The 16,347-nt window shown below is 38.9% G+C and overlaps 2 protein-coding genes across 3 annotated transcripts in view; both read left to right on the forward strand.

Moving 5' to 3' along the window:
• LOC141774175 (interferon-induced, double-stranded RNA-activated protein kinase-like) overlaps positions 1-16,347 on the forward strand; it is a 57,344-nt gene that overhangs the window by 28,884 nt on the left and 12,113 nt on the right. The window contains exons 6-11 of one of the 2 annotated variants that reach the window (XM_074646581.1): positions 11,665-11,811; positions 11,921-12,053; positions 12,444-12,499; positions 12,590-12,680; positions 13,108-13,166; positions 13,274-13,361. In XM_074646581.1, coding sequence (XP_074502682.1) covers positions 11,665-11,811; positions 11,921-12,053; positions 12,444-12,499; positions 12,590-12,680; positions 13,108-13,166; positions 13,274-13,361 — 574 coding nt within the window. The remainder of the gene's footprint in view (positions 1-11,664; positions 11,812-11,920; positions 12,054-12,443; positions 12,500-12,589; positions 12,681-13,107; positions 13,167-13,273; positions 13,362-16,347) is intronic. The other variant, XM_074646580.1, reaches the window with a different exon arrangement.
• Positions 1-16,347, forward strand: part of LOC141774181 (interferon-induced, double-stranded RNA-activated protein kinase-like) — a 30,338-nt gene that overhangs the window by 12,771 nt on the left and 1,220 nt on the right. Inside the window, exons 11-17 of the mRNA XM_074646588.1 lie at positions 36-115; positions 288-407; positions 549-683; positions 784-1,000; positions 1,084-1,227; positions 1,392-1,493; positions 16,171-16,233. Of these exons, the coding sequence (XP_074502689.1) occupies positions 36-115; positions 288-407; positions 549-683; positions 784-1,000; positions 1,084-1,227; positions 1,392-1,493; positions 16,171-16,233 (861 nt within the window). The remainder of the gene's footprint in view (positions 1-35; positions 116-287; positions 408-548; positions 684-783; positions 1,001-1,083; positions 1,228-1,391; positions 1,494-16,170; positions 16,234-16,347) is intronic.

Here is a 16,347-nt window from a genome sequence, read left to right on the forward strand (position 1 = left end):
TAGCATTTTAATCTCTATATCATTTGTTCTTTAAGGATATGATGCCCAATTTCAATGGCAAGAATCCAGGAAATAGTCCAAGTAAGAAAACAACAGCCCAGCCAGTGATCTCAAGGTATGGAAAATGAAAACATTGAACTACAATATTAGCATGATTTTTAGCTCTGCTGTGGCCTTTTATTTGTGTTTTGTGTATTAATGTACAATCAGAATGACATTTTTATATTCATAAAACTGCATGTACTGTATGTATTTTGCCTCAACAATACTTGTGTTAATCTCAACAGGTTTACATCTGAATTTGACTCCATAGTGTGCCTCGGCAGAGGAGCCTTTGGTCGTGTTTTTAAGGCACAACAAAAACTGTCGAAGAAGGATTATGCTGTAAAGGTTGTCCGCTGCAAAGAGTAAGTCAAGAATGAAAGGTATTTCATTTTGTTTCCTTTTTTTTAAAAGAGCACCGTATAGTTATTTTTAAATCGGTTACAGATGCAGTGCAAAATTAGTTGAGAGTTTCATTATCAGAGCCGTGTTCTTGTTCTCTTTAGGATCAAAAAAGCTCTACGAGAGGTCAGGGCATTATCAGACCTCCATCACAGCAATATTGTTCAATACAACACGTGTTGGTTGGAGGCTTCAGGATACCAATGGGACAACACAGATGACAGTGGCAGCAGTTCACAGTAAGTTACATCCTCTTACTAAAACCCTTACTGCGCTGTACTTATTTCACTAAACATGAAGGTATGTCATGTCTGAGTTTCTCTATTCCTACTTTTCTAGGTCGACTGATAATTCATTGATGAATTACCTCTATATTCAGATGGAGCTGTGTGACACCAAAACACTCAGAGTTTGGATAGACGAGAAGAATACTCAGAACGTGAAGAAATCTCTGCGAGACTCCAAGAGGAGAGATGAAAGTCTAACTATTGCTCAGCAAATGGTCAGCGCGGTGGAGTACATTCACTCCAAGAAGTTCATCCACAGAGACCTGAAGGTGAGTCGAAGTGAATAAAATCATTTATTACATCCCGTCAGTCATGAAGCTACATGTTCTGTTTATTTCTTTCCCGTGGTTAGCCTGCCAACATCATGTTTGGTGAAGATGGGGAAGTGAAGATCGGAGACTTTGGTCTGGTCACTGATGAGAACGATGACGATGCCGAGAACCTGATGGAGAGAACGGTGGACAAAGGAACCCCATCTTACATGGCTCCTGAACAAGTGAGATGGTCTATACTGATACTAGATAGACAGATAGATAGATAGATAGATAGATAGATACTAGAGTATACAGTAGAAAGATACTGTGAAGATTTTAAACCACTAGTGGTGCTCTAGATCTATAACGTGCCTTTTGTTAACATTGTGCTCTTGTTTTATGACAGAAGAGCCGGAGAACTTATGACCGAAAAGTGGACATATTTGCTTTGGGGTTGATATATTTTGAACTCCTTTGGAACCTCTTTACCGGTCACGAAAGGAAAGTGGTGAGTTGGGTCCAAAATCAATTCAAGTCGATACAGAGTGCTGCAGGAATGAGTCGTAAATAGGGATGCTCATTTTGAAAAATGTTCTTAATCGACAACCGACCCTTCTTAACCGATTATTAACCTTTAACCGACAAGATTTGTGCACTGCATGCAGCGATGTACCAGCTGCAGGAGCACAACAGATATTCGTTGGCGTGAGTCCCTGGTTCACCCGTCCGGGAGCGTTAGCCTAGCAGCCACGGTGCTGCGTGTAGTGTCGCGGACATGCAGCCACTTTCCCAGTAAAAGTCTCCACCGCACATTTAGTTTAGTTTAGCAGGTTGTCAGCTGTGTGTCTGCCCGGCATAACTTTAGCGAGTGTCCAACAGTGTGTGTATTTGTGCTACGTTAGCAGCTCTAGCATTACCGGAGGCTTCGCGCTCGCCACCGAACACGTAGTCTGTGTTACTTTAGCGAGTTTCCAACACACCGTGTGTGTGTGTTGGCGGTGGGTGTGAGGTTGTTGGTAGCGTTATAGCTGCGAACGTAGGTGTAGCAGTGTATGTACAGTTTATTTGTCGGTGAATAAATGCTACGAAACTACAACTCCTACTCAAGCAAGCTGGAGCTGTTTTTTTAATACATCCATGGAGAGACCGGAGCTAACTTCCTGTATCCTGCAACTCTGGCTTCGCCTCTTAAGGTGGGCTGTTAAGGTGGACCAGCTTTTCTCCTTAAAGAGACGAGCCACTCATCTTTTTAATCAATTATTAACATTTCTTTTAACCGTTTTAACCGATAGCGTTAATCAGTTAAAATGCTTAATGTCAGTTAACGGTTAAACGGTTAATTATTGACATCCCTAGTCCTAAAACCCGGAAATGAGCATTTAAGTACTTCCGGTTCCCTCGTCTGGTAGTCAATGGGTTTTTAGTTAGATGCCTGAAATAAGGTCTGTGGTTAACACAAGGTTTGGTTCTACGATATAAAATACATCAATAGACACCTCAATCGTGAATTCGGGAGCCTTAAAAGCTGTCTTAAAAAAGGCGGTTGCTAACAGGTGGCTAAATGAGACTACTAAACATCATTACGCCAACTTGTCCGCCTTTACAGCCTTGTTGTGTACACTCGCGTTCATGCGACTGTGGTGTAGTTCGTCTATAGCCTAACATTAGCTTTTTACTACTGGTGATTGCATTCACGCTTCAATATTCATAAAAGTGGTGTTCATTTGTGAAAATTATCTTGCTGAACAAAACGTGAAAGTATCATAAACATTGGTTTGTGACAGAACTTAATTTCTGCAATAATCCAGAACCCAATGGAAAAATCCCATTGTCTTTCTGTCGAGGGAACCAGGGCGATGCTAACTTCCTGGTTGGCCTAAAAAAAATACATTATCCCTGCAGCACTCTATTAACTGTTAACTAATAAATGCTTTTTGCTTTGAGCTTGTTTCAAAGATAGACACCAGACACAGATAGCAGATGCCAATTGGTTGATCTTCAAATTTCAATAGAACATCACAGGCATTGTTCACAGCAGACATTTTACTTCTCATAGTTGGAAAAGCACATGTGTTACTAATAACATTAACAATGGCTCCATTCTATTCAAGTGTGCCAGTAAGACATGACAGTGAGCCAGCATGCACAATACTAGGACCCTGAAACTGAAGCAGCAAAAAGCAATTTAGCCGTCATTCATTTTATTATTCAGACCTGAGCTTTTCTTACTGCTGTGACATGTCAAAATGCCATCTGTAAAAAAAGGCCTATTATCAATTTGTATCACGCCAATTACATGTTCTTCCTTTTCTTTCATCACTGCATGATTTCCAGATTTGGGATGATGCCAGGAACCTGAGATTTCCTGAAGGATTTACACACAATTTTCCCCAAGAGGTAAACCAGCATTCTCTCTTTTGCTTGACACATGAAACAGTATTTTTGTCATTTGTGATGGTTTCCAACAGGGCAGTAGTGAGGCTGAGGTATAGGGGTTTGCACTGTTATAATGGTTCATCTGTGAAGCCTCAAGGGAGCTTAAACAGGACTGTTGATGTGTGTATGTATTATATAATAAAAATGTTAAATATCAAGAAGGACAGATGAATGTTTGGGATGTACTTTGTTAGGTTTCCCAAGTAAAGTCAACTTGAGGGAAAGACAGTTAAGTGGAGCCTCAAAGACACTGGTAGCATTCATTAATATCATGGAGATCACATAGCTGCTCTTTCTGTTGTTGTGTTACAGAACCAAATCATTAAGTCAATGCTGCGTGCAAAGCCAGAAGACCGACCTGAAGCAAGTAAACTAAAGACGGACTTGGAGGAACGCACTCGTACACTTACAATGCTTAAAGACAGTAAGACTGTCTGATTATTACAAGGAAAAACTCAAACAACAGGCAAAAGCATCGTATCCAGCAATATATTCCATAATACTTGCGGGTGTTTCGTTGATGAGGGGAGTGTCTCTTTTTAATAACTGTTTTCATGAACTGATGTGACAAAGTGTATCATCATTATGTAGTATTGATGGGAAAAGGCACTTAACCTTGTGCATCTTATAATCAGAGAATTGCGTCATCCGTGTCCAATCAGGTTTTGTTTACATTTTGTCATTTTCGCACCCTAAAAAATTGTAATTTTTAGGGTTCAATATATATCTAGAAATATAACTCTTAGAGCCATGACATGTGGTAGTGGCACACAGTGTACACCAGATACAAATGATTGAAAGAGTCAGATTTCCCAGTTTCAACTTAGCTTGCAGTGTATTCCCGGAAAAGGGAGCATAACTGATTCCAAACGAAAAGAATGACTGTTTGAAGTGAAGATTTTCATTTAAAGGGAACATATCATGCTCATTTTCAAGTTCATGTTTGTATTTTGGGTTTCTACTAGAACATGTTAACATGTCATAGCAATTTTCTAGAAGTAATTTCTAGAATTATCTTTTTGGAATTATGATAATAACTTAAACCTGCTTTATAATATAAAAGACATGAAAATCTCACTTTTTACAATATGGATCCTTTAAGTAAATATCTGTTAAGTCACTATCTATTGCCGAACACAACGGTGGTTGAGCTTATGGCCCACTAATGAAAGTATTGCGATATTTATAGCCTGTATTTGCAATAGCCTGTTATGAAATGAGGTGTCTGTGGTGACATTACCAGAAAAAACAATGCTGTCGTGTACACAAAAAAATGAAAGTATGCACACAATTCTGAAGCTCATGTACATAGAAATAGATTTTTTTCTATTCTATTTCTATGCACTCGTAGATAGAAATAGGACTGAAATCTTCAGGATTGCCACTTTAAGGACGTATTTACACATTACACCGATTACTTACACTTATAGGTCCTGCACACTGATATCTATGTATGATAAATAACTGGTGCAAGACATTAAATGTTCCAGAAATAATATGTTGTCAAAGAGACAAAACCAATAATTTTCCACTTTAAAGGTTCAGAGTTTTTAGGAGATAAGCATGAGAATGCTGACACCAAAATCATGCCATGTACCAGTTTTCTAATGTACTAATGAAATTCAATATTAATGAGTTGCAATACTATAAACCACAATATATTAGGGCTGTCCTCGACCAAAGAAATTCTTAGTCAACTAACAGTACGATTTTGTTGACGAATCGATTAGTTGATTTAATCGACAGATCTGTTGATCTGTCTTTCTCCACAAAGCACCACTTTAAATCTTGTGTTTACCAGAGATGTGCTCACAAGTTTCTTGTAAATTAGCATGAAATAAAAGCATAAAAAATTACTAATCTACTAAAGAAATCTTAGTTGACTAATCAACTAAGAGGGGGCAGCCCTACAATATATAAAATTTACATGAAGGTCCACAGGCAAACATTGACGTATTTGAGTCTCTGCAGTAGGATTTGCCCACAAACAAACAAACAAAAAATCTAAATATCTGAGTTCTTCTCAGTCTATTTAATCTACAGTAGCTGTTTAACAATGGCCGTCTGTCATCTCCACTTCTCTAAATCCTCAGACATGAGGCAGTTTAATTATGGGAGAACAGTACAATGTCAAAGTAGTTACTGTAGGTAATGACCTCTGCTGCATATCTGCAAGATAATTTAACTACTGTATGTCATCAAAGAAAAATGACAACAGTTGAGTTGTTATTGTGGCTGCTAGTACAGCTGCATGAAGGAGCTACAAAGAACCTGGTGACCTTTGACAGAGTTTGTGAATCCCTCACAACCTCAGCAGGAAACTCAAGATTGCACAATGTTGCTGGATGACAATGAGCAAATCAAATACCACCATATTCCAGATCTCATATTTTTCATTACTGGCCTTTGAAAATGGGAAAAAAGTGCAAATTGCAACCTTCGCTTGCCACTATACTTGCCATATATTGAATTCTGTTTATGTTAGAGCCCCTGAAATTTGGTATAACATCAATCAAACATTGTACATTTAGCCAAAAGTAAGGAAAGGTCCATATATTAGTGGGACTGCGTGGGCCCCAAAACCACCAATTTTGCACTTTTTTCCATTTTCAAGGGCCAGTTATGAAAAATATGACATCTGCTTGTGTTTTTCAATCATTTGTATCTTATGTACCCGGTTTTGTCTGTGCCCCTACCAAATTTCATGGCTCTAGGAGATATCTTTCTGAAGATATTTAACCCTAAAATGGCTTCCTGCCTAAAATGTTTTTTAGCGGGCAAAAATGGCAGGGGGCAAAAAAACTGCAATTCTCAAAGTTTTTTTTAAATAACTTATATACAGTATAAGGTTTGAACAAAATCTAATATGTTAACAACAACTTCTATCTGATTAGACACGGAATGACCCAAATGCGACATTATTCACTTTTAACAAATAATCATGTCCTATTGTAATTATTACTTTGACAACTGATCTCGAAATAATGTATTCTATGCTGGAAATGGTTAAATGTGTTTAAAGCGATGCCACATTACACCCTTTGCTTGTAATGAATACACTGAATAGGGTAATAAAACATTCTACTGATGTCCTCTACTGATGATCTGCTTTTTTTTATGAGTCTGTATGGGAATTAATCTTTTGATCGGAGTTTGCGAGTGATTTGCAGCTGGCTCCGCAGCCAATAGGAACGCTCTCTCTGAAATGACCTGTGATTGGCCAAAGTCTTCCATCACAGGCTAGATTTATTTAAAGCCTGAAAACAAAGCCATGAGGAGGTGCAGCAGTCTAGTTATCTCCCAGAACACTTGAATCACAATATGCTGAAAGGTTATTATGGAATTTTTGCACAATGATGCCAAAAATATACTGCCTACTGCCACTTTAAAGGACATGCTGAACCCACTGAGCTAAAGCCGCTCAACCATATCATTTGAAACTGGCATGTAGGTTTGTTGGTGTTGCACATTCAAATCTGTCACAGCCTTGTTAATCAAAGCAGCTACAACAATAACCATAGTCATATGTTACTTTCAACTGCCGTCATATTCCAGCATTATGACTAACATAGACATCTAGCTAACTTGCCAAACCTGCCTAACCTGTGCCCATCCCTACCGCCAGTAATGCTTGCTTTGTTGCTCACAGCCACTGGCTACGGCTACAGTTGAAGTTCAGCCCTCTGGTGTGACCTTATACCAAATATGAACCCTATATATAGTTCATTACATTATCAAGTACTTAGCAAACTAAATGAAATATAAACTCATTTTAATATGTTTGGACAAACTGTTACACTATCCAACAGTTGCCAGATGTCCAGCTGAACAACTCTAGTAGGTCTACTAGATGAAGCAAATCTTTGCTGGGATGGTGGAGTGAGTGAAATATATGTTTCAGTCTTCAGAAGTGTCTAATCCGTTTGTAAATATAACCTATATTATCATAATTAGAGAGCACAATGTAGTCTGAAATATGATAAATGGGTACTGTAAATAGACAGAGGAAAAAAGGTTCATGTTGATGAATAGATGCTGTAAATCTGTATGTTGTCTGTATTTTTTTGCATACATTACAGGTCCATACATAAAAAAATGCTGTGTGTACTATAGTTACACTGTTTCCCAAAGACATGCATCATTCTGTGACATTTTATGTTTTTGCTCAAATTGATGATGTCACTATCATCTCCTCTCTCTGTAATCCTCCAGAGGTGTAACCCCCACCCCCTGAGCTAAATGGTATGCATTGCTCCCAGGTCTGACCCAGGTTATATTTGAATTGTCCTGACCAGGGTAGGTTAACCCTGGTCCCACCCTGGTCATTGGTATGAAAGTGGTATAAGAGGTGCCCCTTTTTAAAATGTTGCCCTGACCCTGATACATTGTGTGCACACCACTGGAGAGATTAACAATATTTTTTTTTTTTTATCAGATCATCTCAGGTCACGTTACGTGAATGACGTTCATACGGAGAAATCGAAACTTACAGGTGAATCGAAACCCAGCAGATATACGGAGAAGTAGGAGCAGAGTGCAGAGTCGAGACGAGGAGGAGGATGAAGAGACAAGTACAGTGAGCTTTCTTCTCGTCATTTAAGATGGAAACTGAAAACGATGTCGCCAGACTAAACGAGTACGTGCAGAAAACAGGCTCCAGCCTGCAATACGAGGACCTCGGATCTGTTGGACCCGCACATGTTAAAACGTGAGTTGAATGAAGTTTCTGGCAGGCATGGATATAGCCTGAAATATGAATCAGAGGCTACTCGTTATAGCTGCATTTAAGGACACCTGGTAAATCAGAAAACTGCTAAAATACCATAAAACTACTTGTTGATTTTAGACAACCAACTAAATACAGAATAAATGTATCAAAAACAACATTGTAGGATTTAACAAAGGTTAGCTCACATATTTACTCATACCCTTTTTTTTACTTTTGGCACAAAGGGAAACTTTTCAGAGAAAGATGAATGGGTGGAGCATAAGATGTACAAGGCCATCCAGTGTGTGTGTGGTTTTTTTTTTTAAGATAAACTCCTATAATTGCTTTAGATAAGATATGCCTGGAATTACTTGCTAGCTACTATAAGTGGATCAGTTATGCCCTGTGATCTGTAAAATATTTATTTGTGAAGTAAATAGGTAATTGTGTTGTGGTACCTCCAAATTGTACTTAAACCTGCAGTAGGCAGAATATTTTTGACATCATTGGGCAAAAAATCCATCCATAATAACCTTTCAGCATATTGTAATTCAGGTGTTCTGAGAGAAGACTTCTGCACCTCCTCATGGCTCTGCTTTCAGGCTTTAAAAAATCTAAAGGAGTGTACTGTTTACCTGTAAAATGAGAAAGTTGGCTCCGGCTGGTGGGCGGTGCTTGGTATTTCCTCAACATGGCTGCCGGGTCACAAACGTTCTCATTTGACAGCTAAACAGTACACTACAAAAACATTTGAGGAGAGAAATAGGCGTTACAGTAACAGAATATTGATTCATATTTGATCAGCGCTGCATAGTTTGACTGTTTGATTGGAGTTTGCAAGTGATTGACAGCTGCTCAGAGACGTCAGGCTCCAGCTCGACTCTGATTGGTTGTTTTCCTCCGGTCTGTGAAATCTTGAAGATGCCATTAGGAGCACCAGGACACCGGAGGACACAGAGACACATGATATTTTTAGATTACCTGTCTCATGCACTACTGTCAGGATATAGTGATCGTTTTATAAAAATAACTTTTTTTAAATCATATTTGCTCCAATTCTTCCCACTGCTACTTTAAGGTGTTACAATAAATATACTGTCACAGTTTTTTATTAATGATATTTAGATAAAAAATGACAGTGACCGCAATAATACTCAAAATAAAACAACAATGTTCAAGCTTTCTCAAGACAGGATCTAGTAAAGGTCCAGGGTCCATCAGGCCTATCATCATCTTGGAGATGTAGAGCAGCCTGTTCCATTGATAGCAAGACCATAAAGTCCTTACGCCAGTTCTCCAAGCTGAAACTGTTGGTTTACACTGTTTCCAGTTCAGGCCAGTGCTATAATACTATGTACAGTTTTGGGAGTTTGCGAGTGATTTACTGTACAGCTGCGTCCGTTGAATGAACAGCCAATAGGAACGCTCTCTCTCTCTGAAATGACCTGTGATTGGTCAAAGTCTCCCGTCACTGGCTAGATTTTTTAAAGCCTGAAAACAGAGCTATGAGGAAGTGCAGAAGTCTAGTTATCTCTCAGAGCACTTGAATTACATAATGCTGAAAGGTTATTATGGATTTAATGATGCCAAAAATAGTCTGCCTACTGCAGATTTATCAACCATGCCAACACAATTTGGATAATATATGATCAATTTTCTTCAATGTGCAGGGTAAGGATAAGTAATGTAGGTTATGTGTATTATATCAAAATCTTGTATCTGACACAATTTGATGTTTTAAAAAATATTTTTAAGTGGTGCATGTCATTGTGTTGTAGTTATGGGTATACCCAGGTCATGTTCCCATTGTAATTTAGATTGGAAGTTGCTGTCAGAGGTAGAAGGACACAACAACCTATACATTGTTGAGATTACCTGTTGTATCTTTAGTTCATGGATACAGTAATTCATATAGTTAAAACATACAGTTATAAAAGTTAAATATTGTAAAATGTGGAATCATTATATTGTGGTTTTAGGAATTAAAGATTGTGTACAGTGATGATTAGAGATCTCAAGGTGACAGTAATGTGTAGGCCAGAGTTACAAGTGTCACTGAGTAGTTTGGAATGAGCGAGGAAGAAAAACAAGGAAGTGACTGAGAGAAAAATGTGATTGCACAAGAGAGATAAAACCAGTGCAATGCTTTGTGTTCGTCAATGTAATGATGCACAGTTTGTTCGGTAAAAGGTTGAAAGTTGAAACGTGATGTTTCGGTAATTTTTTGGAGAAGTTACAGCTATGTCCCCACAGTACCTCTCCTGCCAACAGCTCCCTTTAGTTTGTCCTCTCTCTCTCTCGTTTCCTGTGTCTATGCCCCTAGAAAGAAATTACTTCATAATAGAATTTATTTGCAGATAAAAATTTGGAATCTTTCAACCCAAACTTTGTTTTCAATCAATAAAAGGGACCACCTGTTTTATATTGTGCAGTGTTATAATTTCAGCCTATAAATGACTTTAGTGCCTGAATATCCAGGTGTAGTCCCACAGTAGTAACACGGATGATTACCTTAACTCCGAGAGGCTGAATATGGTAGTGTTCAGATTCACCAACCAACACCACTAACATCATTGCCTATATAACAGAGATGTGACTATTCTTCTACAGATTCACCCAGAGGGTAGTCCTAAATGGTGAAGTCTATCCTGATGGTGTGGGGAAGACCAAGAAGGAAGCCAAGCAAAACGCAGCTAAAAATGCCCTGAGAGACTTGTTCGGGAGCAAACAAAAGGACTCAGTTGACACAGTAAGACTTCCTCTTTGCTTAAAGGGACTGTTTGTAACTTTTTAAGCGTATAAATGTATCGGGTCGGGACACATGCGCGCTCGCAAATGCGCGCTTGTGTGTGGCCAGAGCCTCGTCCCCGCTGCCTGCTTTCCTTCACTCAGACAGAGCGCATGTTCTCGCGTACTCGCTCCACCTCTAGACGTGAACGCGCGCTCACTCCACACTGCAGAAGAGTTAGTTTAGCTCTGAGAATATCTAGGGAATGTGCAGTGGACGCTTTTGCAGAAATAAATGCTGCAGCTCCTCCAGACCAACAGAGGTTTTCTTTGTCTTGTGAAGTGACGGGGCCTCGCAACGAGTTATGTTATCGTCTCTGACCAGGTGCCGGTGTCTCCCTGGTGTCTCGCAGCGAGTTAAGGAGTTAAGGAGTTAAGGAGTTAAGGAGTTAAGGAGTTAAGGAGTTAAGGAGGAGCCCCGCTGAGGCAGCGGGGCTCCTCAACGAGTTACGTTATCGCCTCCCGACCGCAGCCGGCAGCCGAAGACACCGGCACCCGGTCGGTAACGAGACAATAACGTAACTTGTTGAGGAGCCCCGTCACTGGCTTAATGAAAGTCCTAGAAATGTATTGTCACATACTGTGTGAACCATCTCAAAATTGTACTTTTTTATTTGCAAGACTGCCGCTGCTCAACAACAGGAGGAACAAAATCAAAATGTGTCTGATATCTGGTGAGTAAATCACAATGGCAGTGCATTGTTTAATTTTCATGTCATGAGTGTTGAGTGTTACTTGTTTATTACAGTAATGAGACAAGACGCCTCAGTGTCAACTTTAAGGACAGCTTTACAGAGACAAACTTCATCGGACTTGTTAACCACTACTGTCAGAAAACAAACCGCTGCCATATATTCGTTGAAGAGAGGAGATGTGGTCCATCTCATAACCCTCAGTAAGTATGAACCTGAATAGACACTACAAACACTCTTATGCAAACTCTTGATTGATTTTCAGTTTTAAAATGGTCTAATTAATTTCCTCCTTTTCAAAACACAACACAGATTTTTCTACAAATTAATACTCGACAAGAAGGACTACCCTGTGGGTGAGGGTAAGAGTATCAAGGAAGCCAAACAAAACGCAGCTCGGATGGCCTGGTCTGCTCTCCAAGAACAGACAGACTGGGACAGCAAGGTAGTTCATATTGTACTTCTTTAAATCATCAAATATACACTCAGTTGCCAGTTTATTAGGTGCACCTAACTAAAATGAATGCAGTCTAATACAACATCTATAGTTCGGTGCACCTAATAAACTGGCAGCTTAGGGTAGTTTAGTAGAGAAGTAGAAGTTTAATAGCAGATTTTTTCTGATGCTTCTAGTCGGCCTCTAAATGTACTGCTCACAGTCGATATTCACCACAATCTACGGGCTTTTATTTTGAAAGCCCTTTCCGTAAAACATTCAAGAAAGACATTTTATTTTTTTCATTTGAGGGATTGCACATTTTAAATTTTTGTTCCAGGCAATCGCCTTTTTTTCCTGTGATGATGTAATGCCAAACACCTTTTCTGTGCATTTTAGGTGTCCGTCAGATCAACAGTGTCCGAGGGTGGTGGACCATCGCCATCAACTACCCTGTAAGGCACTTATTGTTATTAGTAGGAGAGCAGAACATGTTGTTAAATACTGAGAAAGCTGTACTCATATCTCTCATTGTATTCCCCTAGGGCGTCCCGTCAATCATCATCACAGAGCATGCCAACGGACACAAGTGACTCAATAATATTCACCGATCCATCAAACCCTTCCAAAGCTCAGGTCTGTTCTCTCATAATTGTGAAACTTGTTTTTTATTTCGGTGCCGATGTTAACAGGTTAGAGCAGCCACACAGAACCACGTGGGCAGCGTGGCTCAGCTGCATCTCTTCTAGAGAGGTCTCGCCTTTTTTTACCGCAAGCCGCGCGCAGTTCACGGCAAAAATAGACAGTGAAAGTGATCTTTCGACAATATATTGACATCATATCATTAACATTACTACAGTTTCAATGTCTACATCTGCAGAATGTCACAGACTTAAAAAAGTTAAGACTTGTTTTTAAATCAACACTTCCTGCCTCTGTTTCAAAATAAAAGCCCTCAGGGTTTTTTTCTACAGACAGAATTCCTTCATTTGTTAACACGAGGCTTTTATTCTGAAATATTTGCAGCTTTATAGCAATTAACCACTTTTTTTGTGAATTGTAGATGCCTTTAAGGTCAACTGTAGCTGAAGAGGATGCACCAACCAGTTGGTCAACTTCACTGTAAGGCACTTATCTTATTAAGGTTATTATTATTGGAAACAATAAATCAAATTGTAGAGCTTAATGCTGAAAAGGCTGTACTCATGCATCTTATTGTATTCTCCTAGGGAGTCTCTTGCATCGTCACAAAGCATGTCAATGGGTACAAGTGGCTCAGGAATATTCACTGATTCATCGAACTCTTCCAAGGATCAGGTCTGAACGTTATATCACAATCTTACAAATGTTAAATATATTCTGCTTACTGTGTATATGGAGAGGGCAACATAATAATAGTAGTATTATAAGTCAAGGAAAATAAAGAGCTGCGAATTTGGAGGGAGTATGTCGTAGTTCTTCAAGAGTGTACAACTTAATAATCGGAGCATGGTTCAAAATTTTGAATCTACTTCATTCTTTCATCCTCTAAGCATGATGCCAAAGACCAGAACATGGGAAACATTCAGAATGAGACATCCATCTGGTCAGGGTTTGAAAAAAAACAACATTAATTTGCATTGTAGCATTTGAGTTTTATACTGATGTGGTCTTAAATCTCTCTCCCAATAACTGATGTACAATCAAGAAGACATCTCTATGTTTCTTTCTACCACTTTGCATAAACAACATTGTTAATCTCAACAGGTTTACTTCAGACTTTGATTCCATAAAGAAGCTTGGCAGTGGAAGCTTTGGTCGTGTTTACAAGGCAAGAAATAAACTGCTGAACAAGCATTTTGCTGTAAAGATTGTCTACTCTGAAGAGTAAGTATGCAGTAGTAAGGATCCAGTGTGCATTGTACAGTATTTATGCAAGTACTTTGTTTACTGATTCATTCTCTCGTTCTCCTTTGGCTCAGGAAAGCTCTTCGAGAGGTGAGGACACTATCAGACCTCAGCCACTGTAATATCGTCAGATACTACACATTCTGGATGGAAGATTCAGCATACAAATGTAATGAATCAACTGACGGTTCAACTGGCAGTTACGGCTCTTCCCAGTAAGTCCCATGCACTTACCATAAGTCTTAACATTTTAGGCATGATGTTTTTGGGTTGTCCGTACAACGTACCATTCTTGTGAATACGATAGACCTACGGTTCCAAACAACATTTACTTTGTTAAAGCAAAACATTTGTCTATTACCACTTTAAAGGAGAGTAATTAAATCATTTTTCTCTTCTCCCCTTTCTAGAACTAAAGATAATTCATCAGCAAAGTACCTCTATATTCAGATGGAGTTATGTGACACCAAAACACTGAAAGCCTGGATTGATGAGAAGAACGCTCAGTCTCTGCAAGACTCTAAGAGAAGAGAAGAAAGTCTAAGCATTGCTCAACAAATAGTTAATGGAGTCGAATATATTCACTCCAAGAAGCACATCCACAGGGACCTTAAGGTGAGGCCAGACTCTGCAGTGTGTGGCTGAGGCTAAGCTGATATAGACGCTACCTGTATGTAACTTCAGCTGTATGAGCATTTAATACGTCCTCCGGTTTACTTTGAGACAGATCCTGGTGCAAACCAGTAGTGAAGTCTATCAGAGGGAGTAACCTAGAACCAGTATATTGTTCTGGTGTTCAGAGGAGCAGCATCACATATTAGACCTTATTCCGCTAGATCCTGCCCCAACAAGCCCCAAGAGGCTGTGGAAATGTGTTGCTGCTTTCCTGCTGTTTGAAGTCCAGTATACAGTTAGGTACATCTTAGACATTATGCTTGTGACCAAAATGATTTCTTAGTTAATTGACAAGGTCTTCCTATCAGGCAGAGAGTGGAAGTTAAACCCATATGGTATCATGGCTCAGAAGAATGGCAAGAGTGAACCCAGAAGCACGACACACAAACAAACAGGTTACGATAGATGGCATTTAATAAAATGAACAAATGCCACATTTGAATAATGTCACATAATTATATATTTTTCCGTATCCAGAAATAATCAACTAGATGAACATAAAGTTATTAGTTGATCAATATAATCAATTAATTGACCCAATAAAAGCCAGACGCTGTTCAGATTTAATGCTGGTTTCAACCATAGGTACCTTTTTTAAAATCCATTTCAAGCTCTAAGCTCAGTAGTTCATGTTTTACTGCCCATCGCATGAGGAGCTTGATGTTTATTTGTTTCAATTTCTGTTTTTGTTTTTCAATGGTAAGCCTGAAAACATCTTGTTTGGACTGGATGGAGAAGTGAAGATCGGGGACTTTGGTCTGGTCACCAGAGATGATGATGACGACAATACTTTGATGGAGCGAACAGGGCACAGAGGAACCATAATTTACATGGCTCCTGAACAAGTGAGATGGTCTATACTGTCAATAACTTTAAATAATATTGTTGTGTTAACAAATGTGTTCTTCTCGTGGCTTAATTAGGTAGACTAGGATACGTGTATGCCTACCACATTTAACAATGCTCCTGAACTTCTTGAATCCCAGCCTCACCTGTCTTTACTGTTGGCAGCGAGAGCTGTAAAATCAAAACACTTACATCAAACGTGTTACAACTTTTAAGCCAATAGAACATTATTTAGCTCAAAGCTGATGCTTCATTTACCTCATGAACATTACTATGTAATCTTTCATGATGATTAGGATAACATTAGGTTGTTGAAGTGCCTTTTGTCAATACTGTGTTTTTATTCAATCACAGAAGAGGGAGAAGACCTATGACCGAAAAGTGGACATATTTCCTCTGGGGTTGATCTATTTTCAACTCCTTTGGAAACTATCTGATTGGCTGGTGAGTCTTTCATAAACAGAAGGTAACATTGTGTGTTGCTATTTAAGTTTGAAAAATGACTTGCCACAAAAATGTTACCTTATCATGTAGGCTTGTACTGTATATATTATATACAAATAAGAAACCAGCTGCTGTAGGTATACACCAATCTGTAATCTGTCTTGTTTAATTTTTCTTGTATTTGTTACATTCAACAGAGCATCATTTTAATTATTAGTAAATTTGAGGCTAACTAACAAGTTCTTTCATCCCTTTATTACTTCATGAATACTAGGTTTTGGATGATGCCAGAAGTCAGAAGCTCCCCGAAGAGTTTTCACTGACTTTCCCCCAAGAGGTAGATTACCGTATTATTATTATCCTAACTGATTAACTTGCCACATGAAACTCCAACAGGGTGCCAGTTAGTCATGTCGGCCACCAACAGACAGTAGTAGAATGTAACTAAGTA

Source organism: Sebastes fasciatus, chromosome 9, assembly GCF_043250625.1.
Source record: "Sebastes fasciatus isolate fSebFas1 chromosome 9, fSebFas1.pri, whole genome shotgun sequence".
NCBI classification, from domain to species: Eukaryota; Metazoa; Chordata; class Actinopteri; order Perciformes; family Sebastidae; genus Sebastes; species Sebastes fasciatus.